The following is a 24212-nucleotide window of genomic DNA, read 5'->3' as shown; positions in this document are numbered from 1 at the left end:
CCCGCCAGGAACAGGATGGTGGTAGGGGGTGCCGCGGGGCCCCAGGGGGCCCCTGCAGTGCCCATGCCCATGGCATGGGCACTGCAGGGGCCCCCGTAAGAGGGCCCCGCAAAGTATTTCAGTGTCTGCTAAGCAGACACTGAAATACGCGACGGGTGCAACTGCACCCGTCGCACCCCTGCAACTACGCCGGCTCAATTCTGAGCCGGCGTCCTCGTTGCAGGGGCATTTCCTCTGGGCCGGCGGGCGCTCTTTTGGAGAGCGCCCGCCGGCCCAGAGGAAATGTCTGAATGGCCGCCGCGGTCTTTTGACCGCGGTGCGGTCATTCAGCGGCGGTACTTACAAGGTCAAAATGACCCCCATAGTCTCTTCATCCACTGACCTGTGCCTTCAGTAGACCTTTTTACTATTGGTGAGAACACTCAGGCCCTTATTTTGAGTCTGGTGGTCCTGGGACTGCCAGACTCGAGGTGGCGGTCGGACTGCTGCCAAAGCAGTGTTCCGGCCTTCACATTATGAGCGTGGCGGAGCCTCCACGGTCAGACCGCCGGCACCTCCAGGTTGCCAATGGCCAGGTCGACAGCCTGGCTGTGCCGGTAGTCTTAATCTGCCAGGGCAGCACTGCAAGCAGCACTGCCCTAGGGAATTACGAGTTCCCTCTCCATTGGCTTTTGTATGGTGATTCCACTGTCATGCAAAGGCTGGCGGAGACGAGGTGCCGGGGGTCACCAGGGGGGAACCTGCACTGCCTATGCACTTGGCATCACTTGCATGGGCATTGCATTGGCCCCCATGGACAGCCCCATTGCACTTTTCACTGCCTGAATTACAGGCAGTAAAAACCTCGATGGGTGCTGTCGCACCCATCGCACAGCAACATTGCCGCCGGCTTGATTATGAGCCAGTGTCAATGTTGTGGCCTGTTTCCTGCTGGTCCAGCTGGAAACTCATAATACGGTCAGCAGGCGGAAACTGGAGTGGTGGTTTTCTGTCCTAAAGAGTTTGGCGGATGTCCTCTCCCACCCGCCAAACTCAAGAAGAGGCACTCATGGTCAAGATTTTAGTGTTTTAGAGATTTCTTCTCTGGGCTCCCTGGGAGACTTATTCCAAACTCAGTGGGACCAATGGTTGAATTTCCAAACTGGCTGCTTCTTCCCTGGGTTCTGAAAAAGGTCAGAAGGGACCAAGCTCATCTAATCCTGATAGCCATGGACTGGGCTTGGAGAGTCTGGGACTTCGATTTGTTGAGTCCCAGCATCTGCCAACTGCTCCCTCTACCCCTTTAGAAGGATCTATTATCACAACAACAGGGCAAGGTTCTGTATCTGAGGCTCCACAGCCTACACCTGCATACATGGACATTGAGCAGAACCAGCTGAGTACCTTTGACTTGCCAGAGGAAAAGGTGGTTGTGATTTTAGCCACTTGCTGCCTGTCCACAAAGTCAGTCTATTCTGGCTGCTGGCAAAGTATGTGGCCTAGTGCGAGGACCGCTGAGTTGTTCAGCTTCAGGCAAAACTCTCTTCTATTAATTAATGTTTTCCGTCCTTGGCCTAGAAAGGCTTTATTGTAGGCAATATTAAAGGTTATTTGTCAGTCCTTTTGGCATTTCTGCCTTTGCCTGATCAGCCCTCTCAGTTCAAATCACTGTTTGTGATTTTTTTCTGAAAGGGACTTACGCATATGTTTCCTTTTGCTCTTCTTATGGTGCCACAGTGGAACATTCAATTGATTCTTACTTTCTCAATATGCACATCTTCTGAGCCCATGTACTGCTCTTTGAAGTTGTTGATAATGAAAACTGTCTTTCTCACTGGGAGTACTTGCACGCAGTGCATCAGTGAACTGCAGGAGCTGTCAGTGCAACCACCTCATTTTACCTTTTTCCTGGAGTAGCTCGTGCTAGAGACCCTGTTATCCTTTCTGTTAAACTGTGTTGCCTGTCAGTAGAGGTAGGCGGTCATGCTCATACTTTTTTCTGACTGCCACATCCCTCTATGGAGCAGGAGAAGCTTCACCTTGCGGGTCCGGAGAAAGCCCTTAGTTTTTTATCCCTTGGACTAAGGAGCCCTGGGTGGATGAACAAATATTTGTTGACTTCCCTTGTTCAAAGAATGGGAAGCTTTTTCTTAAAAGGACCCTCTCTAGACCGCTTGACTCTGTATTAAGATGTTCTATGCCTTGACCAAGAAGGAGCCCCAGGAGGACCTTCAAGACCACCCCACCAGACCCCCACGCTAGCCAAAGCCGCAATTACAGCTGTGGCTAGAGGTGTTTTGGAGCTGGACCTCTACTTGGCAGCTATGTGAGCATCTGTCCACACCTTAACAGGACAGTGCTCTATTGACTATCACATCTGTTCGGTCCTGCAGGAATGAAAAAGCTGCTTACCTTCAGTAACACTTTTTCCAGTAGAAACTGTATCTAATGGCAGATTCCTCACTGCCTACCCCGTCTGTGGAGTGGACTTCTAATTATCATAAAGTACTGTTGTTAGATTCTGTACACTGTCACCATTCTGATTTGTCACTAGTGATGTGGAGTGTCCTATTGTAAACTGACATTAGTGTTCAGCCCTTGAGCCTTTGAATGACCCTGTCTGTCACTTTCAGAGCCAGGATGAAGCAGTCAGGGAGCCCAATGGTACGCCCTGTCGGCGTGTAAGAGCAATTGTTCTAATAGTTTCTGTCAACTGGGGAAATGGAAAAAGTGAGAAATCTGCAGTCCACCAGAGAAAATGTTACTTAAGATAAGCAAATTGTTTGATTCTGATCTTTCCCTCAAACACAGATATCCAATAAAGCAAGTGCATGTTTCTGGTAAATGTAATGTTTACTGTAGATCTTTCCTTAAATTAGACCCGGGTCATATCTATCTAGTTCTGACTGAGACATTTTATAGTGCTACAGTTATTTACGAGGGCAGTTTTTTTATAAAAATTCCCAAAATTATAACAGTTTCATTCGGGAACAGAGCATTCTGACTAGCGAAAGAATGGAATTAAATTCCATTTGAGTGGCTCTTATATCTTAATTCCTTATTTTTAGGAATAAAATGAAAATATGCTTTTTAACCAATAATTAATTTTCGGCATCCTCGTTCTAATAAAGTGAAATGGAGAATCTGTGCTTGCACGAGGCAAAACCCCGCTCTAATGTGTTGTTATTTCTACAGAGCCATGAAGCTTCTGCATGCGAGATATAACACCAATAACACTGATGCCTTGTCTTTAGTTGTATGTTAATTTAAGCATATGGTACAATTGATAATTTTTTATGTTTAAAAAATGGCAGGTGTGCTATCGTGCACGTTGATGAATTTGATACACATGTGACCTGGGTTGCGCTTATATTTAAATGAAGGATCCCTGCTAGTTAGTGCTAACCTCAATTTTAGATTCTGTCATTTCCTGGGACCAACTGCTTGATCTGTAATGAACTATATGTTTTACTGTACCTAATTATATTGAAATTGTTATCAACCCGAACATAAGGATGTGTTTTCCTTCTGTTGTTTAAATAGATAGATCTACAGGTTGGTGGATATTATCACATCATTGTTGTTTCCTGATACAGTGTTTGCCTGCCCAGTGATGTGTTATCCGTTGATCCTTCAATTCCGACTCCATCTTCAGATCTAACAACCTCTGAAGATGAGTTAATGTCCCTGGACTCAGTGGTGTTTGTTGTGCTGGTTTTTCGAACGTGTTTTCGCCAATGGGTTGTGTTCTGTAAATAAGCTTTTTGCTAAAAACAGGAGGGGGTGTTGTTGGTAGCTGAATATTTTGTTATAGTGGGCTGTTCTGATCGGAGGTTCTCTTAATGTCATTAGTTTGTTTCTTTTCTAATGGTTTAATGGAAAGTGTAGTTTTTGTTTTGTTTACTTAGCGGTTGTTTGATACATAGAACAAGTGAATGCATAATGTTCACCTCCATGTCTCTCATAAAATTAAAGGTTTCCTGCTAAGGATACGTCTGAAGGATTTTTAATTGATTTATCAAATATAAACACACGTCTGGACACAGCTAATACTGTCTAGGGGAGCCTGAGACACAAATGGGAGGTCAATCAGGTAATCAGTGTGCCACAATCATGAGTGGAAACATCCACTCCGAAGCAGTCTCTTGGAGCTAAGACAGTTGTATGTGATCCAGAGGTGACTTTTTTTCAGGACTTAGTTGACAATCAGCCAGGTTTTTAAAGATTTTCTCAATTTAGGAAGATTCTATAAGGAATGCTAAAGATACGTTTACCCATAGCGTGTCTCCTTGGATGCTGAAATGCCTTTTTCCCCATTTCATGCACTTATTTTGAGTAATTACAAAATTGGGCTTGCTTTGTGATTTTAGGAAGGGAGATTAGTTTTGCTTATTGACGGCGGTTGATAATCAGATTTTGAAGAGTGAGTGATGTTTCTAGGATTGAACGTTGGGTACAATTGCGCGTTGGGAGAACGGAAGGATGTAAGTGGAAGACAAACAATCAAAGAGTGAAAGATACTTATGGAGGAGGTGTGGTGTCTTGGAGTATTTAGTGTGGAATGGGAATATACAAGGACTATTCAGAGGGAGCATTCTGTGGAGACAGTTGGTGGCGACAGGGTGGATGAGGTCTCCTGTAAATAAAGCTCCATCCCTATAGTTCTCCTTGTAGTGTGTTTACTAAGGATTTTAAAGGAAGCTTTTTTTTTAAAGCTATGTTACCTAACTTTTCCACTCACAAAATTCGCAGTGGAGAACGAGCCCTAATACATATAAAATGAATGACTAAGAATAAGCAGATGATGTTGCACGCATGATTCAACTCCTTTAATGATAAACATCTTTATTTTGGTAAGTTTTTTTTTACTTTGTTAAGCTTAATGCTGGGTTCAACTTTGAGATTGCATTGAGCCATGATGGACAGGGTTCCCTTTTTGTCTAGTGATGGAGTGTGAAATTCAAATGTGCCCTCACTCAAAGCGATAGAGAGGTAAGCTGATAAGCCTTAACATACTAAAACAGCTATACCACTCAAAGTAGCCATCATTTCATTAGAGTTAAACAAAGTATGCGCCCACTCATGTCTAAACACTGGCTACCCTGTTGTTCTTTCATAATTGTCACTTTCAAAGGACACCAGTGTAGAACCTGATCTGTTACTGCCACCTCAAAACCAGTACCTTCTCCAGGCAATAGTGTGTTTGTGTGTTGCGTTCATCATTTGACCACATGCTAGCAAGAGCACACCACAGTATGTTGCAAGATTTCTGCAATGAATGTCAATCAAATCTTGAAACTCAGCGTTGATTGTAAAGTAAAGGGCATTCAACAAAGTATTTTCATTAATTACAAAGCACCATCAATAACATTAAGACTGCTAATTAGAAGAAAAAAACTACTTTCACCGCAGGAACATGATAAACTAGAGAATAGTTCTGCACTGGGAGGCAGAACAAAACCAACCAACCTATATGCACAGACGCCATCACTATGTGGTCTTACTAATGCAAACCTGCTAGGCTGGAATACCTAATGTAGGAAATGCCACAGAAGACAACATATGGGAGAGAATAAACAGGCTTTGCATACAAACATAGACCTACTCCAAAATACCACTGCTAAGGACATTAAACATCAGTCCTGGCTGGATAACAGTGGTTAGCACAGATTCCGTGACATGTTAATATTAAATCGAAAAACCTGAAACACCATTTTCATGAGAACTTAAGTACTTAAAATTAACCTGGTCGGGTACTAAAGTTTCACAGAGGATTTGTGGCAGACTATATAAACTCTAAAACCAAGACCATCAAAGTGACAGCTGCGGTTTGCCCCCATTGGCACCAAAAGAAAATCTTGAATTACCATCCCACAAATTTTACTTAACATTCCAAGATCTCCACGTAACAACCACTTCTGTTGTCTAATTATGTAACAGTATCTAACATATACTTCAGCCCGCCTTCCTGGGAGGTAGAGCTGGTGTTGTCAAGGTTTTGTCCTCAGGTTTTAGTGGCGTCGTGAAATCAAATAAATTATATCAGAAAGCAAAAAATATCAGGATGTTGGCCAGCTTTCTGAAGGGACAGGATATATGTACTCACAGGGGTAGGTTTCCCACCCTTTGTGTTATGTTAGGGATATGTATTTGAAAATGAATAATAGTAAAGCAGAGGGTAAGCTTTTGTATTTCTTTGGCAAATTCAGTAATACTGAAAAATACAAATAGAAAAAAAACCGAACCAACCTGAAGAACCATGCCGAAAAATCAAAGAAAAAGCACCTAAGAGGGATACAGTAAGTACAGGCTTCAGTGAAGGCAGACATACACTGAATTCAGAATCATTTGAGTGAGTCTTGGCCGCAGGTAACAGATGATGTGCGAAGAGTGACAAGCAGTAAGGTGGCGGACCACATGAGCTGGGAATTCAGTGCCCTACACTGGTTGCCAAAAGCAGGAAGAACCTCTTCTAAAGGGTTATACACTGGGACAGGACCTATCTACTTGCAGCCCAAAGAAAAACTTACAGACAAAGGAGGAACCTCAGAAAAGCACTTATTGGAAGCGTTTCCTCTCTTCTGACATGCATGCCCTGGAACTCTCTTTCAGTAAAAAGGAGGATCACCAATAGCCATTGTGAGTGATCTACCGTTCAGACTACAAGTCACACTAAACAATGCCTTACATATTCGCATACCACTTCAAGGGAAAGATGCTGCTAGATGCTGCTCTTCAGGTCTGGAGCACATCTGTAGGCATCAAGCATGGCAACAAAACATACCACTCATAGTTGACACCTCAACCAACAAACAGTGGAGACGCCAGATCAATCAAAAAGCACGTTGAAGCCTCGTCAAGGGGTTATTCAGTAACAGACATTGTACAGTATAATAGAGTGGCAGTGGTGGGTGCTCTGTCTCATTCTGCAGGGATTGGGCAATCACTGGTCTCATTCATTTGAGATGAGATCTACATGTGCACTATATGGTCGGCATCGCACTGGATTTCTTCTGTTTGAAAAGTATTGGAACTGAGTTGTTTGAAGCTCCTTTATTAATGAGATGAGCACTTAGCCCTATTGTATGTGGATGAAATGGTTGCTTGGGTAGTTCTACATATGCATCCAATGCATTGTACACTTTAGGCCTTATTTAGGCCTTGATCGGCGTCCTGCCATCCAGCTAGGGGAGTGGAAGTCATAATCTCTGCCCCCCTGGCATTTGTCCACGGTATTCAGAGATCTCCACCAGCCTTGCAGGAATTTCTCTGCTGTAAAGAAGGTGACTGCCATAGCGGATCTCTTCATAACAGTGAATTTTTCTGAGCAGACACCATGCTTTGTTCGGAGTAAACAAAACTGAAAGCACGAATTTGTTTTGGCTGAACAAAAGTAAATGGCACTGACAAAGAGGGAGCTTTTCCCTGCGCATGTGAACTACTTCATAGGGAAACTGAAAGATGATAGCCCTTCCCATGATTGGCTGGAACAACCGTCACAGTGACCCAGCCGTCTTGTGGCAGACAGACCAGTGGATGAGGAGTTACCACTGGAAAAGCTAGGAGGCTCCCTTGAGGTTAGCCCAGCAATTTCCCCAGCTTAAGTAGAGCGACAGATCTGTGGGTTTGGTAGGGCGAGAGGACTGCCACTCTAAGACCTTACACTCACTCCTCCAAACCCAAAACATGGGTCTTTGTTTGGATTAAAGGAAGTGATGCATTCATTCTGCCCAGATGTGGTCTGGCCCTGATTTATTCTGAGAGAATAAAGTAGGCACTACGCTCATTTAGTATGGAAGGTGTGGGCAATAAATACATTCAGGGCCTGATTCTAACTTTGGAGGACGGTGTTAAACCGTCCCAAAAGTGGCGGATATACCACCTACCGTATTACGAGTCCATTATATCCTATGGAACTCGTAATACGGTAGGTGGTATATCTGCCACTTTTGGGACGGTTTAACACCGTCCTCCAAAGTTAGAATCAGGCCCTCTGTGTAGATGGATAGGCAGCTCATATGACCCATTCTGGTAATGCCGATTAAACTTACCATTTAAAAATGAACTGGGCACTGGATACATCCTTTATTAATGGATACTGGTGGATACTTGACGGATTCTGTAAAGATTGGATGCTCAGGCAACTCAACCTACTTATAAAGGTTGGGATTCTGATTTTCATGTGGGCACTGGAGACCTGCATGGATGGTGCGATTGATAGATCTATACTACATGCATTTATTCAGGATTTTCCTGGGTGCTGTATACTTCAGAGCACATTTTGAAAGGGACAGATTAGAGGTGATAGTTCAAGGGTCCATCCTGACTTTGTTGGCAGAGCTCTTGGAATGAGGTGGAACCAAGATTGATCATTGGTAATATCATCATGTATGATTTAGAGAGACAGATGGAAGTGTCTTTGTGATGGCGAGCACTGAAGTCTCTCTAGTATCCACTGACGGAAGGAACCAGTTAGGTGTCTGACCAGTGGAAGTCGGAGGTAATGAATGGACCCAGTTGGTCAACAAACTAAGGCCCATATTTATACTTTTTTAGCGCTGCATTTGCGTCATTTTTTGACGCAAAAGCGGCACAAATTTACAAAATACAATTGTATTTTGTAAGTTTGCGCCGCTTTTGCGTAAAAAAATGACACAAATGCGGCGCTAAAAAAGCAAAAATATGGGCCTAAGTGTGTAGTGATGAGCTCAACTATTGAATCATACGGTATTGATTGTGGTGAAGCCAGATTCATTCTGTATGGCTGCAATATAAGATCTGCTTTTACTGTATTAGTAGGTTGGATACTGCAGTGAAGAGAAGTACCTTAAGGTTTGGCCTTGATTGCCAAGCTGAGGATGAAATCATTTTATCTGCCACACATAGATAGCAGGAACATGTGAGCAGGAGAAGAAGGAACATCAGTTTCTGGGAGTCTGTGATTGTGCCGGTTGATTTTCTGTGATGCTGGACCATCAGTGGCCTCAGTCTGTCTCCATGCGCTATACACTGAATTCATGTTGTATTTGCAAGGAGAGAAATAGAGGAGTGGACTTAATTTTGTGTGGTTGGTAGGTACTGGATGGATCTAGCTTAATGCATTAGGTTGCCACAGGACGCCTTCAGTACTCATTCTGAATCCCATTATAAAAGCCTACACATGCAGCACAAATTACACAGCGTCAATTGAGTGCCTGCGTAAACTGAGCATCTTTGCAAACACTATTAAATATCGGCCCTCCCCATATTGCACTTGCTCTCCACCCATTTCTTATTTTTTATACATTTTGTATTCACTCTACTCTCTTTGTGTGTGTTGTGTTGCTACTGGACTCATGCTGCGTCTGTCACGTGGCCACTAGCCTCTTTCTATATGCATTGAGTTGACAGAGGGAATGTTTTTTTTTCAGTAGTGTGGCATAGGGTTTATTGATTCGGAATGTGCTGCCAATGGACTCAACATTTTCGCAGCACTGGACTGGCTCTATAACATTATGGGGGTTATTCTAACTTTGGAGGAGTGTTAATCCGTCCCAAAAGTGACGGTAAAGTGACGGATATACCACCAGCCGTATTACGAGTTCCATAGGATATAATGGACTCGTAATACGGCTGGTGGTAAATCCGTCACTTTTCCGTCACTTTTGGGACGGATCAACACCTCCTCCAAAGTTAGAATAACCCCCTATATGCTTTGAGAAGGCACTAGGCATATTGTGTGAACATGGTGTGGGTGCTGGCCTAATCTGGGTGAGATGATACTCTGCCTTATTCTATGTTTAGTGCTTTATGCATATGCATACCTGGGGCGCCTGGGCATTGAGTCCTAGGATGCTAGGCCTCACAGTTTTACGCAGCATATCATTTATTGAGCCAAGCAACAACTTTAAACATTTCTCTGACACTATAATGTCCTTCTGTGCCAATTATGTTTGGCATTCAAGTGACGTGTTTGACATATTAACCTGTTTCTTGATGTTCTTAATTTATGGATTCAGAGCTGGCATTTCAACAATTTCTAAGGATTTAATGAGCGACTTAGCACTGGGCGACAGACTTTGCTTCACACATACTTAATCACCCTCCAGAAACCCATGGCCCCTTTGCAAACCCATACTCCCTGGTTATTGGATCCTTTACTGGTTATTTATAAATTCGCTTCAGGTTTTATTTGAATAGCACGAGAGTAAAGGTATTATTGTATGCGTTCGTCATCGGATTATTAGATCACTAATGGCACAGAAAGTTTCAGCTGTTAGTAAAGATGACATAATTTGTGGTATCTGGGACGGCTTTTGTCACAGCAGGGCCTGGTCATCAGAATTTCAGAACCCAAAAATTCAGCAGATGCCACAGACATCAAAGTGTGACAAATATACAGGAGCGGCTTGCGGGGCTTGGAAGGGGCGGCGCGGGGTGGAGGGTGCAATAAACATTCAAATAAATTTTAAAAATAATACACTTACCTCGTTCCTCGCTGCACACGCACCGCTCCTCTCCTGTCTGGTTACAGGCACAGGCTCCCAGCCTGCCCTGCGGCCAACCCTGACGCTTGCCAGGCTGGAGACGGGCTACTGCGCATGTATGTTTGACCGGCCCGAGATGGCCGTCCAAACATACATGCGCTCTGGGGAGGAGTGATGAGCATTCCCCTCCCTGCTCGTCACCACCCCTTTAAAAGAAAAGAATAATAAAACGCGTTTATTATCCTTTTCTTTCAAAGGTTTGCAGCTGCCGCTGCTGGTGAGGGGTGGGGCGATGTTCCTCCACCCTAATGGAAGAGCCGCCCCTGCAAAAATAACACAACAGTACCTTTTATGTTTTGCTGCCTAGGAGAAAACACATTAAACTATTGTATCTATGCTAGAGGGAATAAAAGACAGTAAGAATTATGGGCAGGTACTGTCCGGTACTGGGTACCCACACGTCTTTAAATTGAAAGGGAGAGTACCTGCACTTCTCAGCACAGCTGCAAAACATTTAATGGGAGAGTACCGGCACTTCTCAAAGGCAAAGAAGTACTCTAAAGACTGAGTACCTGCGTTTCTATACTTACATTTAAAGCACTAATGATGTGTGAGATAACAAATGTGAAACGTTATCCCAAATTTAAGCGAGGAAAGGCAGCAGCAATTTTTAACGCAATCTCTGATTCCCCTCCTTGAGTTTCCCTTCTTGGTCTCAGCGTTAAAAAACAACGTGATTATTCCAGAAAATACGGGATGTCTGCCCACCAGGCATCCTGTTTCCGACCGCTTGGTTTTAGATTCTTGCCTGGGCCCTATTACAGACACGCGCCCTAACCCCGCCAGTCATCTGTCCCCTTCTGTGCTGTGGTCCTGCAGCACTGTCAGATGGTGCGGGAGGGGCAATTTCTTGTAGAGGGCCCGCGTGACGACCTTGGCTGATGCTACTGACGCACAACATGCTTCACAGCGCGAGACTCTGTAATAGAATGAATAAACTGTCCACATTGTGCCCAAATTAGTGAACCAAGGGGCAAGTCAGTGTTTTGTGACTCCTACATTAGGGCTTTAATGTTGTTGTAGATGGGGCAAAGCTATGGCTATTAAACCAAATACAAAAGAGTGTTTTGTTCCGTGTGCCTCTTGTAATGAGTTATTTTAAGCTGCTGTCAGGTGTGATGACCAAAGAAAAGTAGGCTATGTGAAGAAAAGTAATTGCCAGGGGTCACACAGTCTAGTTTGGTCAAGTAGGGAAACCAGGACTGATTCTGGGTTACCTGATTACATCTTGTGTAATTCGGCCTCTGGGTGAGTAATGAATATTTTCTGGCTTCTTCACCGAAGACAGTTTATTAGTGAAGCAAGTCAAATGGCTTGTGCTTCTAATCAAGGCATTTATTGTTGCTCTAGGTGGGGCAAGATTCTGGGCAATTAAAGCAGATACAAGAAGATTTTTCTGCCATGGCTTCCTGGATTGAATTATATCAAAGTGATCTCAGCTTTGATCATGAAAACAAAAGAGACAGAGTGACGAATAGTAATTGCCCAGGATCACCAGTTTGTTTAAACCAGGAAGCTGAACCTGAAACCATGTACTTTGAGTCAGGGTCCTTCAACTAGTTTTTACAGGGCTACACAAACACCTTTTGAGATGAAAAGATTTTCATCAAAACTACTTCCACCCTTTTTTCCGATAAAAAAAAAACCTAAAATGTTTAGAGGAAGTGGGCTCAGGCCTTTACTGCTGAATGAAATAGACTGAAAATTGAAAATCGAAATGAGTTCTGCAGAAAGAAGGAATTAGATGAGCAAAAGAAGAAAACGTATTTTCAAAGACAGACCAACAGGATAGGAAAAAGTGTACAAGAGATATATGAAGAGCCGGCTTTTACTATTCAAAATACTTTAAAAAATGCAAGCATCGAGTTCCAGGAACATTAAAGTGGATGAGCCTGACTACTTCCATAACACAGACAGTGCTTTTATCAAACGCAAATGAATTCAGAATAAAGTTTATAGGGAGAATAAAAAAGGACAAAGTTCGCATGGAATGTGATGACTTGCTTGAATTCTGGAAGCAAAACATCAGCACCTGAAACGGTTTTTGACAGATGAAGATTTTGCCTTGAAATCAAAGAAAGGGTTTTAAATATTCAAAATCTGTTTCACATTGTCCTAATGCTAGGAAGTGGAATGCTGAAGATTGAAAGAAATGCACCTCCCCCTCAAGCGGGCAGAACAAAGGAAGTGACACAGAAGTAACCTGGCCATTTCACGCAAAATACAATTTTAAAATAGTGCCTCTTCTGACCTACTCAGGACAAAAGGAGGAAGATCTAAACACTAGTGCGTGGTGCGACCTTTGAGTCGTTAAGTTGTGGTTACTTTACAAAGCAAAATATGTAAAAACATTCATACAAAAAAAGGGAAAGGGAATTCTCCCAAATGGCATCTCATTTACAGCCCATTGACTGAGCAGGTGTTGAATTTGGTTCTTGTGTGGCATCTAAATCTGTAGTAAGGCCTTGTGAGTAACTGAGTGCATATTGCCACTAATATTGAATCATGTGACAGAGATGCCTCATGTCAGAATCTTGAACAAGCACAATAAGACCTCATTATTATTATTTTTTATGTCTGGCTTGCCAGAGCTGATGTCAGCATCAAGAGATGTTACCGATGCTTTAATGTATACATGAAGTGTGATTTGTCTGCACCAAGGGGAATATTTCTCTCTCGCCTCATGCTGTTGGCTTTTTGGTGTATCGTTTCACCTCTTATGGATTGTTTGCATTGCAATGCATGAGGCTCTACTTTAAATTGCAAAAGTACACCAAATCATCATAAATTAAATCTTTATTTTAAAGACGCAAAGTTTACAGCAGCAAATATTTTTTTAAATTGCAGCTTGTTGTCTTTAACGTTTTAGTCAGGACTGAAATGGAAATCAGACATACCGGTTTTTCCAATGCTTATGTTTTTTTGGAGGCTAATTCCATCTATTTCATGCTCCTGGAATAGCCGCGCCATTCTCGCTGGTGTGGTAGTCTCTGAACCAAACACCCCCCATGCCCAGTTTTACCCTGTCATAACTGTTTCTTCAAAGATGCCAAATACGTGTTGTGTCCCTTCTGTGTCCAAGGACTCTATCTTGGTGAAAACAAGAAAAGAGGCCGAGATGGGGCCTCTCGATTCTATTCCGAGGTTTCTATGTCCTGACTATCGCATTTGCTTATACGGGAACATAAAAAGAAATATGAGACTACCTGGGATCTAAGTTGTTACAACAACTGGCAGCCAAACAGGGCTGGTGGTAATCATGTGCTGGTAATATAGCAATATATCTTTGAATATGTTATTCTTCATGATGGTGAAAGAATTAGTGCTTAAATCACCACTTCCAAAGGCACGATCACCACCGCCCCACAGGTATACATATATTTGGAATCCATCCAAGGTAATTTTTCAGTGGACTCCTGGTGAGTGCTCTAGCCAGCCTACTCGCCATCACAGTCGGCCTGAACCTAGGATTTACCCCTTTCTGGCATGACCTTAAGTAAACTTTTAGTGCTATTGACTTCTAATCACTGTTTTTTTATTTAATCTTTAATAATTCATATCTTGACTTCTATTTATTGGATTTTTGACATTTTGGTTTTGTTTTATTCTGATGAATATTCTTTATTTTTCTAAACTGGTGTGGTAATTTTGTGGTGTTTTTTACTGTGTTACAGTAATTTAAGTATCGCACAAATACTTTGCATATTACCTCGCAAGTTAAGCCTGACTGCCCTGTGCAAAGCTACCAGAGGGTGAGAACAGGTTAATTAATACAGGGTGTGTATCTGACAGACCATGGTGAGGGTTGTTGTCCCTACTTGGACAGGGTGCATACCTCTGCCAACTAGATCCCCAATTTCTAACAAGCAGGCATCAAACATTAAATTGCCTTACAGAACTAAATTCAGAGGCATCTAGTACAATCTAATGTATTGGAACTATATAATATCAATCATAAAACTACAGCTCCTCAGTTCCCAATAGTTTACAGTCACTTTGAGCTCAGTTCCCTATCAATGTCCACATAGCCAGTTCCCAATATTATAACTATCAAAGCCAATCATGCAAAAGAAGTGTACCTCTCCTAGCAATGAGGTACATCTTCCTAGTTTCACATGACAAATATGAAAACCGGCATTAGCAGCCATCTTTCACTTGTTTCTGTTCTGTTCTGTGGTGGACCATAGGTGCATGTTTCTGTATGTGAAAGTATCATAATTGTAAAACGAAACCTCCCAATAAAAATCCCCTCTGACTAGCCTTCTAGGTTGCAGTAGTTGAAACCTAGTGCCAACCACCCTATGCTTGTCTTAGTGCTGTTAGGCATATACTCTTGTTACCTAGGCAAAGCACTCTGCGTATTTAGCACTGAACAAATATCCTGTGCTAAAGGGATAACACAAATACACAATATCCACTCGAGATTTAAAAAGTGGAGGAATTAGTGCCATGAACATGGAGCAATATGATTGGTTGAAAGGATCGTTTATTCTTAGGTAGGTGCTACTCTGAATAATTTATCCCCTTTGCAATATGCGAATAGTATACATTCTATTTCCTCCCACCTATGTAGTGCCCCCAGGCGCACACTTTATGTAATATGTTTTGAAGATGGTAAAAAAACCATAGTGATAGCAACATGTTGAAGTGAATTGGCATCACAAGTCTTTGCATCCCCAGAGTTCTCCAACTAGCCAAGTGGCTCCAAGCATGTCTGTGGCAATTACTTTGCAGTAAATGTGTAATCAGGCTATTCTCCACCCCACTTTAGATGAGGTGCGTAATGCACAACTATTATTTCCATATTCGGAGAAGAGGGTATACTTTACGTGCTCCACATGACGAATGAGGGATCCTGATGCCTTCTGGCTTCCTATCACTTTTACATAGTAGATGGGATGCAAGGGAACACAAACCTAAGAAAGTTAGAGTACCTCCCAGCCCACAAGCCCTTACATGTTAAAGCAATTCTTGTTTTTTATGGGATTAAAACCAGAGATGCTCCGTGTGACTAAATTGTGTTTTGTTCCACACCCTAATGTCTTTCTTCTTTCTGTCTGCACTTCTTCTGTTGCAGCGGCCTGCAGTAATGGAGTGTGCTTCAATGGGGGAGAATGCGTTGGCGGATCATCTCAGCTATGCCATTGCCCCGCAGGATTCCAGGGTCCCCGGTGCCAGTATGGTGAGCAGTGTTTCACGTATCAAGTGTCTTCGAAGATCTGGGAATACAGGCAGTCAGTCTGGCAAATAAAATATACACACATTCTTTGTTGGCTTGTTGACCAGTGGTCACTCTTCACCTGCCACTCTGTTGACCTATTGAGCGTGCAGAGTTCAAATGTCACACGCATCTGTTCGGAACATTGTCAGACATTGTTGGTTACACTTTAGGAATGTGATGCTTGTAGAGGAAAGAGTGCAGATGCTGAGCTGGACCAGCAAGACAGGTGATAAGTATAGCTTCTTGGGAGGGCCCACCATGCGCGACTGGAACAGCAGCCCTGTAGGTCAGTGCCCAGCTGCTTCTTGCAATGGAGACGCCATGATGGGGAATACTTTTTCTGTGTTTACCTTTTTATGCTGGAAACGCAACACTTCACTAGCGTCAATCTTGCCCTTTTTAAGCATGTTGTTTGGTCATTAAAATGTCAATTTGGTTTTATTTTAAGTGACCAGCAGAGCTGATTCATTTTTAGGGAAAGAGGCAGATACAGAGCACAGCTTCATGGGGAGCGACCCCAGGGTCGAGTCCCATGGGTCACAAATCATGCCCTGAACAAGAGAGCCAGTGTTTCACAACAGGACGCTCTCCCACAAAGACAGGGAGACAAATGACCAGCTTAAAGACTCCACCAACATATGTTTTCACATGTCCCTGTTGCTAACACGTTCCCACCATCCCCACCATCAATGCACTGGGTACACTGACGAAAACTTGCTGTTTTTGATTGAAGTATCTCTTTACTGACAATTAGCAGTTTCTATTAAGACTTTGTAAACACAAACATTGCAGAGGATTGTCTTTAGGGACGTTTTTAATCAAGCCAAAGATCACAGCGAGAACACAAGAAGAAGATTCTTTGAAAGCAGTATCACCGGGTCATTACACAGCCCAGTGTCACTTCTGGGCACAGTCTGCATACTCCAGTCCATTAATGGTCGTTTTATACGTGTCACTTGTTTTACAGTGGTTTGTTGAACATCATTGTTCATGTGCGGTGTGATAGGTTAACTCACAGTAGTAACATGTAACTACGAGCAAGCACATACGTTGTACATAAATTCATCCGGAATCTGCGTTTGGCTAGTTTCAGATCACACACTGATTTGCAGGATTCTAACACATTTGACAGTTTTCAAGTGGAATACAGAGAACTGTAGTTCAATTCACTGTTCCAGTAGATTTTAAACTGTATTATTATTGAAACATTCAATTTAATTGATAAACATTCGAGTGAAATTAAGGCGTATTACTTTCATTGTAAATGATTAAAGTTAAAGATTATTAGATCTTTGCAGGTAAAAACATAGGCCATAAAGGATTGTGCTTTCAAGGAGCCAAAGGATCTTATTTCATCTTAGCCAGTGCATTGTCTATAGGGCGTTATGTGATTTGTATGTTAGACTATCATAACCATCACCTGTTGTGTCCTAAATTATTCTTTAAAACATCGTTCCATTCGGTGTACATTTCAAATTTGTAACCACAATGGGTCGATATTATTATCGATATTTAGTATATGGTATGTATGCCGTACAATATTCTGGCACCACACCCTCATGAAATTTCAGAGCGATGATGCCTATTTAGTTCAATTAATTTATTTATCTAATAATTATTACAAAAAAAACTCTTCTTTTAGCTCTAGACTTCATTTAAAAGTGTTGATGTAAATCTGAGTCACGTAATTATCGAACCTGGCCGTAAGACATCCTGTCTGTCCATTCAAGAGGTCTACCCTAGATCCATACCTGATTTTCTTCCAAATTTGAGTTAAAATTGGCTACTAAGTTGATCTCAAGGCTACCGGATCAGGCAGTTTATGGATCATACACATCTGAGTTATTTTAAGTATCTACATTCGAGCCTATGACAATCATTTCCTTGTATATTGTTTAAATATATAATATATAATGTATTTTGCAATGTGAAAGGATTAATGCATTAACGAAAATATGCATTTCTCTCTATGTACTTGGGAATGCTGTGGCCTGAGGCAGCCAGTTATTCACTGGGAGGGTGGTTATGTCAGCAGCGAGAAACATTCATAATGATGGATGTCCAGATATTCCCAGCAGATCTTCTGCCAAACATTCTCTCAGCTAAGAAGTTCTTCTCTGGAGTTCTTGGGCACACGTCCTCTTAAGGAGGGTTTATTCATGTAAAACACAGAAAAAAACAATGCCACTGACATCAGGATCATAGTTTCAGAGGGGTGTGTGGGGTTTTACACCCCCTAACAAATGTATCTTGTGATAAATAGTTGGGTACAGAGGCTTCTAGCTTGGTATGGTGAGATGTCATGTCGGATTTCACCAGGAATTTGACACAATCAATCAGTCAATCAATCAGAGTTTATAAAGTGCAACAACTCGTCTGTAAGGGTCTCAAGGCCCTAAGGGGGTTGTCCTCTGATCTTCAGTCAAAGAGCCAGGTTTTAAGCTCCTTCTTGAATTGGGGTAGTGAGGGTCACTGCTTGAGGTGCAGGGTGTTCCAGTTCTTTTCTGCTAGGTAGGTGAAGGATCTCCCACCAGCAAAGGTCTTCAGAACGTGGAGTACGGTGGCTGGTGCTTGTTGAGCGGAGCAGAGAGGTCTAGTGGGGAAATAGAAGGTGATGCCGTGGTTGAGGCCGACGGACCTAGGTCGTGGAGGGCCTTGTATGCATGGATGTGAAACAAAAATGCACACACACGCTCTCCTTCAATATGTTTGTGCATACTTAAAAAATGTTGGTTATTCACAAAATAATGTGCTTTCTTTCACTTAGTGCGCCTATCAATCTGCATCCCTCTCCCCTTCCGCTGCCCCTACGTCCCTCTTGTGTGCCAGCTTGTTGTATAATGTACTTCAACATTATGGGGGTCATTCCGACCCCGGCGGGCGGCGGGCACCGCCCGCCGGGCGGAAACCGCCAAAAGACCACACCGCGGTCAAATGACCGCGGCGGTCATTCTAACTTTCCCGCTGGGCCGGCGGGCGATTTCTAAAAGATTTGCAGGGGTGCGACGGGTGCAGTGGCACCCGTTGCGATTTTCAGTGTCTGCAAAGCAGACACTGAAAATCTTTGTGGGGCCCTGTTAGGGGGCCCCTGCACTGCCCATGCCAGTGGCATGGGCAGTGCAGGGGCCACCAGGGGCCCCACGACACCCGTTCCCGCCAGTTACACCGCCGGAAACAGGCTGGCGGGAAGGGGGTCGGAATCCCCATGGCGGCGCTGCAAGCAGCACCGCCATGGAGGATTCCCTGGGCCAGAGGTAAACCGGTGGGAAACCGTCAGTTCCCCTTTTCTGACCGCGGCTTTACCGCCGCGGTCAGAATGGCCCGGGAAGCACCGCCAGCCTGTTGGCGGTGCTTCCTCTGCCCTCCACCCTGGCGGTTTCAAACCGCCAGGGTCGGAATGAGGGCCTATGTGCCAGCGTGATTGTTGGGAAATCTGACACTCACCCCCCCAATCTTACAGACCAAACTACGCCCCTGAAATATGGATCACAACAGAAAGCAGACAACACAAACCATGAAAAATAAGGATCCAGGCCATTAGCAATATGATAGTCCGCAGCCACAGTTTTTTTTTTGTAAAGACTGATTTACTGCACTTCTCACGTTATTCTCAATCTAAATTGGTTTCTAGTTTTAACAGAAAAAAAAACACAGGCAAGAAACTACACTGTACCAGACATTAGCAAACGTTTACAGGTCACCTTTCATTTGCTGACCCTAGTGTTCAGTTATGCCCAGAGGATACTAATACCAATAATTTATGGCTAAAACCTAAAACACCTAAGTGTACTTCAGTGAAGGTGGAAATAATACTTTCTACTTTGGTTCTCATGTAAACTTTATTCTTGCAGTGTTAACTCAACTCTATTGGACAGTGAGTGTTACTATAATGCCTTGACTCATTTATTCTTACAAAATCTCGTTCACATTACAGATATCATTGTCTACATTGCGGTTATTTCTCACTCACTGTTTTCCAAACAACAGATATTTCAAGAGACCAGCATAGATTGAGGAAACTTAAAAATTATGCATCTCATTGTAAGATCTTACCACCCGAATCTTAGGGCGCCTAGTAAATAGACTTTGTACAAAACAGTGCTAATGTTCTGTATCCTAATGCAAGGAGGATCTTTCAGATGCCCAAAATTGAAACACAGAGTAGACCTGAAATAGAAATGACATTCAAAACACTCTGGGATGTACAGATTAAATTGGCACATCTTTTAATAACATGATTGTAGAAGCTAAGTTTGTTTTCTGCTCAGTGGTGTACAGTATGTGTCTGGCTAAGCTAGTTCACTCTGAGAATTTAAAGGACAGTGTTAATAAAATGTCTTCTTGTGTTTTCGTGCAAGACAAGATCATTAATTGTTGGTGAATTACATTGACTTGCGTTTGCTGAATAACATTTTTCTCAACAAATCTATGATTTTGTACAGCATTAGGCAGCGGCGGCTACTCCGCTAAGGCGGAGGAGCGTCACCCCGTTGCTTGTAGCAGAAAGAAAAATAAAATGATAATAATGGAATGCTATCATCATTTTATTTTTCGCTGAGACAGGTTAGGACAGGGCGAGGCTGGAGGGGTTGTGGTTTGTGCACCATAAGTGCGCATGCCATGTTGGGCCGGCAAAATACACATGCGGACTTTGCATTTCTCCTCCTGGCTGTATGAGACAGCTAGGAGGAGAAAGTGCACAGGCTTTCACTCCCTCTATGAGTGCTGAAGCAGGCCACTCACACCACTCACAACGCTGCTGTCATGCTGGTGACAGCAGCATCGTGATTGTCTGAGGGGAGTCTAGGAGCTCGTGTGCTTCCAGGCGAGGACGGAGGAGACAAACCCATCTCCCGACGGGCAAGGTAAGTTGTTTATTTATTTATTTATTTTTAATTTTTTATCCCCGACCCGCAACCCCTGTTCAGTGGCAGCCGCCACTGGTATTAGGGTGCCTATCGTGTCAATGTGTGTTAAAATGGCAAAATAGTTAGATAGTAATGACACATGTCCTGAATTATTTATCTTCAATAGTCCAATAAAGTGCATAATTTACTTCTGTTTTACTTTGCCATATATTTCAGTGACCCCTGCCACTGGATTGGACATCGATTGCCACACAAATCTAGTTACCAAAAGACATTTATTTAATTGCTTCCATGTAGATCGCTTGCTCACCTTAACCTTGGCATCCATCAGCCAAATAATCCCTAAACAAGCCCCAAGACAATGACTTAGTTTAGATTGTCTGGTAACAAATCCTTCTCTTATCCAGAAACTATCCAACTCAGATCTGCAGCACAAACCTAGCAGTGCTACAATGTCAAGATCAGTTTGGGTGATGGTGGCTATCCATGTTACAAGGGAGCACACTCCTGAATCCCTTTGTACCATAACAGAGCTCAGTTATGAAGCTCCTAAACAGAATCAATGTCTTCGTTTAGTATCCCAACAGTGCATTATCCATGCTTCTGCATATGCTTACAGCACAGTGAATACTCTGGTGAACATGTTCTATCGGTAATTAACTGAATAGGTTGTGCTTCCCCTGGTCAGGATCAGCATCTCCTGGCTGCACTCCGACAGGAGAAGTTCAGTCTTGGTACACCATATTGTCCCTGTTTCTTGAATCATTCATCCAAAGTATAATACATTCTTTATGTCTTGAGTTCTACTAGAAAAGTTCTGTTTATTCTTATAATTCGGACAAAGGTGGGGCTATAGTTGTTATTATGGATAGATCTTTTTATGTTGAGAATGTGAATGATCATGTTAGTGACAATTCTACATGTATGAAATTCGAGTCTAATTCCACAAAACAATTTGTCATATGTTGTATGTGATATTTTTAATAAAGCAGCCATCGAGGGCACAATCACAGAGGCTGACTTATGTTATCTCATACAAAGCAATCGTGGAACTCCTAGCATATATTTTTTACCAAAGATACATAAGAATCTCATGAAGCCACCTTTCAGACCTATCGTTCCTCCATTAAATTCCATACATGAACCAGTTGGCAAATATTTAGATTGTCACTTACAACCACTGCTGCACAAAGTTTCCAGCTTTAGAACGATGGACCTGCTCCTTCTCTTTTAATTGAATGTTTGTGTTCTCAAACGGGTATTAACAGGGCTGAGAGGGAGAATTGGAGAGCTGTTTTTAAGAGTAGTAAAAGTTGTGCAGCTCAAAAGGAATATTTAACTATAGTGCCAACAGCAGAGAGAGATAAATCTATTAACCTTGAAAGTGCTGCAAATAACAGCCAGTGATTGTCACTAAACTAACGTGTTAGTGAGAAGTGGCTGCAGTTGGGACTCGAGTAGGAGTCAGAAGCTCTCAAAGTGCTGCAGGGCTCCTAGTGAGCCCCACTTCTTTCCTAGCTTGTCACAGCGTGAAGTGCATTTAGCAATGGCTGCTGATTCCACACCTCCCAGTGACAAGTTGGGAAAGGTGCACCCTGGCTGGTTGACACACAGCCTCGGGAGGCACAGGCCTGAAGCCTAAAGTGCCTGCACTGTGTTCAGTCAGTGAGGGTGCTGTGCATCACGTGTGGGTTTGGCTCTAAAGCATCACACAACGCTTTAGTCTCTGGGCTGGCATTAGATAAGCCCAGACAAAGCTGCAGTGGCGGGTACATGCGCACTAGTGCATGAATCTGTGTTCTGATAGGCACTCCACCTAGACTCTCCCTTTTTGCCTTTTTGGCACACCACTTCAATCTGTTTGCCTGCAATTCCTCCTGTCGCCTCAATCCCCAGAGGAACTTAATAAAATCGTCCCTTTGATTATCTTACTCATTAGTAATTGTGACAGGTTGGCTGGTTGCTCCTCTTACCAGGGTTGTCAATTAGTAGACATAAAAACTGGTGCCTCTCCTTCCAAAGGCTCACATTGGGACGCTTTCCTGATGAAGTAATAGTGTCCTGTGCTATTGTTCACGTCTGGTGTTTGATCTGCTAAGCCACTCACTTGTGGGGGCGTACAAATCTGTAAAGGAGTATTCTGCTACGTTCTGGTTGGACTTTAGGCTTCAGAGTATTTTGGGACAATGAAGAGACAACACCTGCTTGTGTTTGTGTGAGAATATGATTTAAGAAGAAACCTAGATTTGTTTAAGGAGGTACCCCTACATGTTAACCAGAAATAAACCTTTCTGTATGAACCATCCAGAATTAGGTTATCATTGTATTGAACCTGTATTCATGGTGTGTTGTGCTTCAGAGGGGCCAATGGATGTGTAAGGAACCTGAAACTCAATGTAGTCACCACACGAGGTCTTTGGAAATATAAGTGCCTGCTGCCCATGGAAGGAGAAGGCATGGGGCTGTTTTGGGGCTTCAAACTTATTGTTTTATTGATGAACTGTGGGGAGCTCAATATCAATTCTCAAATCCACCAAGTATACTTCTAGGGTGTCAGTTTTCAATGAAGGGAAGGAATCCATTGAGAGGAGTCCTAGGATGTGGCTGCTGTAGCTCCAAGAGAGGCAATCATGCTTCATACTTCTTCAGTGCTGGAGAGTGTGTTCATTTTCCTACAGTTTTAAGATTGCCATCGATTGGATCCTGCAGTGTATGTCGTGCCCTTCATTTTGGAATGTTGAGGGTGAAACGTTGTGATGGAGTGTTTGGTCATATGCCAGATGGGCGATGGGTGTAGTGTATATTGGGCTGAGCAACGGGCTTCTCCTTAGGATGATACTTGTCCTTGCTAACCCGGAATACACTTGCCTAGGTGACCCTATTAGTATTTATTGGATGCAAGAAGTGTGTGTGGCCAGCACAGTAGAAATGCACCCATTATTTTTTCTACAAATTCTAGTGCATGTACAAACATCATTTTCTAGTACAAGCACGCTCATCAATATCTGTTCTGAACCAGTGGCTTTCAAACCTTAGTGCGGGCCACCCTGGCCAGGCGAGGGGAGCACATGAATGGATGCCAAGGGAGCACGAGCTTCTGCCCACCAGCAGTAAATGGACTATCCCTGGAGATGGCAGACAGATTCCATGCTAAAAACAGTGCTGTGATTTAGTGAAAGAAAACAGATTGTGAGCCCCTCTGTAATAGGCTAGCCGTAAATAATTTTTCCTGCCATCTCATAGCCAGAAATAGGTGTCAAGGAGCTTCCAGACAATCCTAGTGCCTTTGTCCCTCAGTTCTAATAAAGTATATTTTTTATGCTGGCATTGCTGTCAATAGCAAGTTGGCAATTATGTATTTGAATGTGCTTGTAAAATTGACAGCAGAATGTAGCAGCTATGTTTAAAATGTTACACGTGTTGATCGTTACCAAGTGGTCCCACCACTTGCACAGATACTGGAGCCCAGCTCTTTGAAATGTCCCTCTGCTACTCGATCCCACTTGGAACTTTAGTCTGGCTATGAGGTGTTTTACACTGCATGCAATTTATTGTGCTAAACTGACTATCAATACTGCGTCTAGATTTGTTCTCTATTACTAGATTTTTCTATATTTC

The 24212-nt window shown here is 43.0% G+C and overlaps 1 protein-coding gene across 2 annotated transcripts in view; it reads left to right on the top strand.

Moving 5' to 3' along the window:
- The window catches only part of MEGF6 (multiple EGF like domains 6), a 1002006-nt gene that overhangs the window by 210807 nt on the left and 766987 nt on the right, over window positions 1-24212 (top strand). For both annotated transcript variants that reach the window (XM_069239937.1, XM_069239938.1), the window contains exon 4: window positions 15583-15687. In XM_069239937.1, coding sequence (XP_069096038.1) covers window positions 15583-15687 — 105 coding nt within the window. The remainder of the gene's footprint in view (window positions 1-15582; window positions 15688-24212) is intronic.

Source organism: Pleurodeles waltl, chromosome 6 (genome assembly GCF_031143425.1).
Source record: "Pleurodeles waltl isolate 20211129_DDA chromosome 6, aPleWal1.hap1.20221129, whole genome shotgun sequence".
Lineage (NCBI taxonomy): Eukaryota > Metazoa > Chordata > Amphibia > Caudata > Salamandridae > Pleurodeles > Pleurodeles waltl.
The sequence above is the reverse complement of the archived record's forward strand: the minus strand, read 5'-3'. Positions and strand labels throughout refer to the sequence as shown.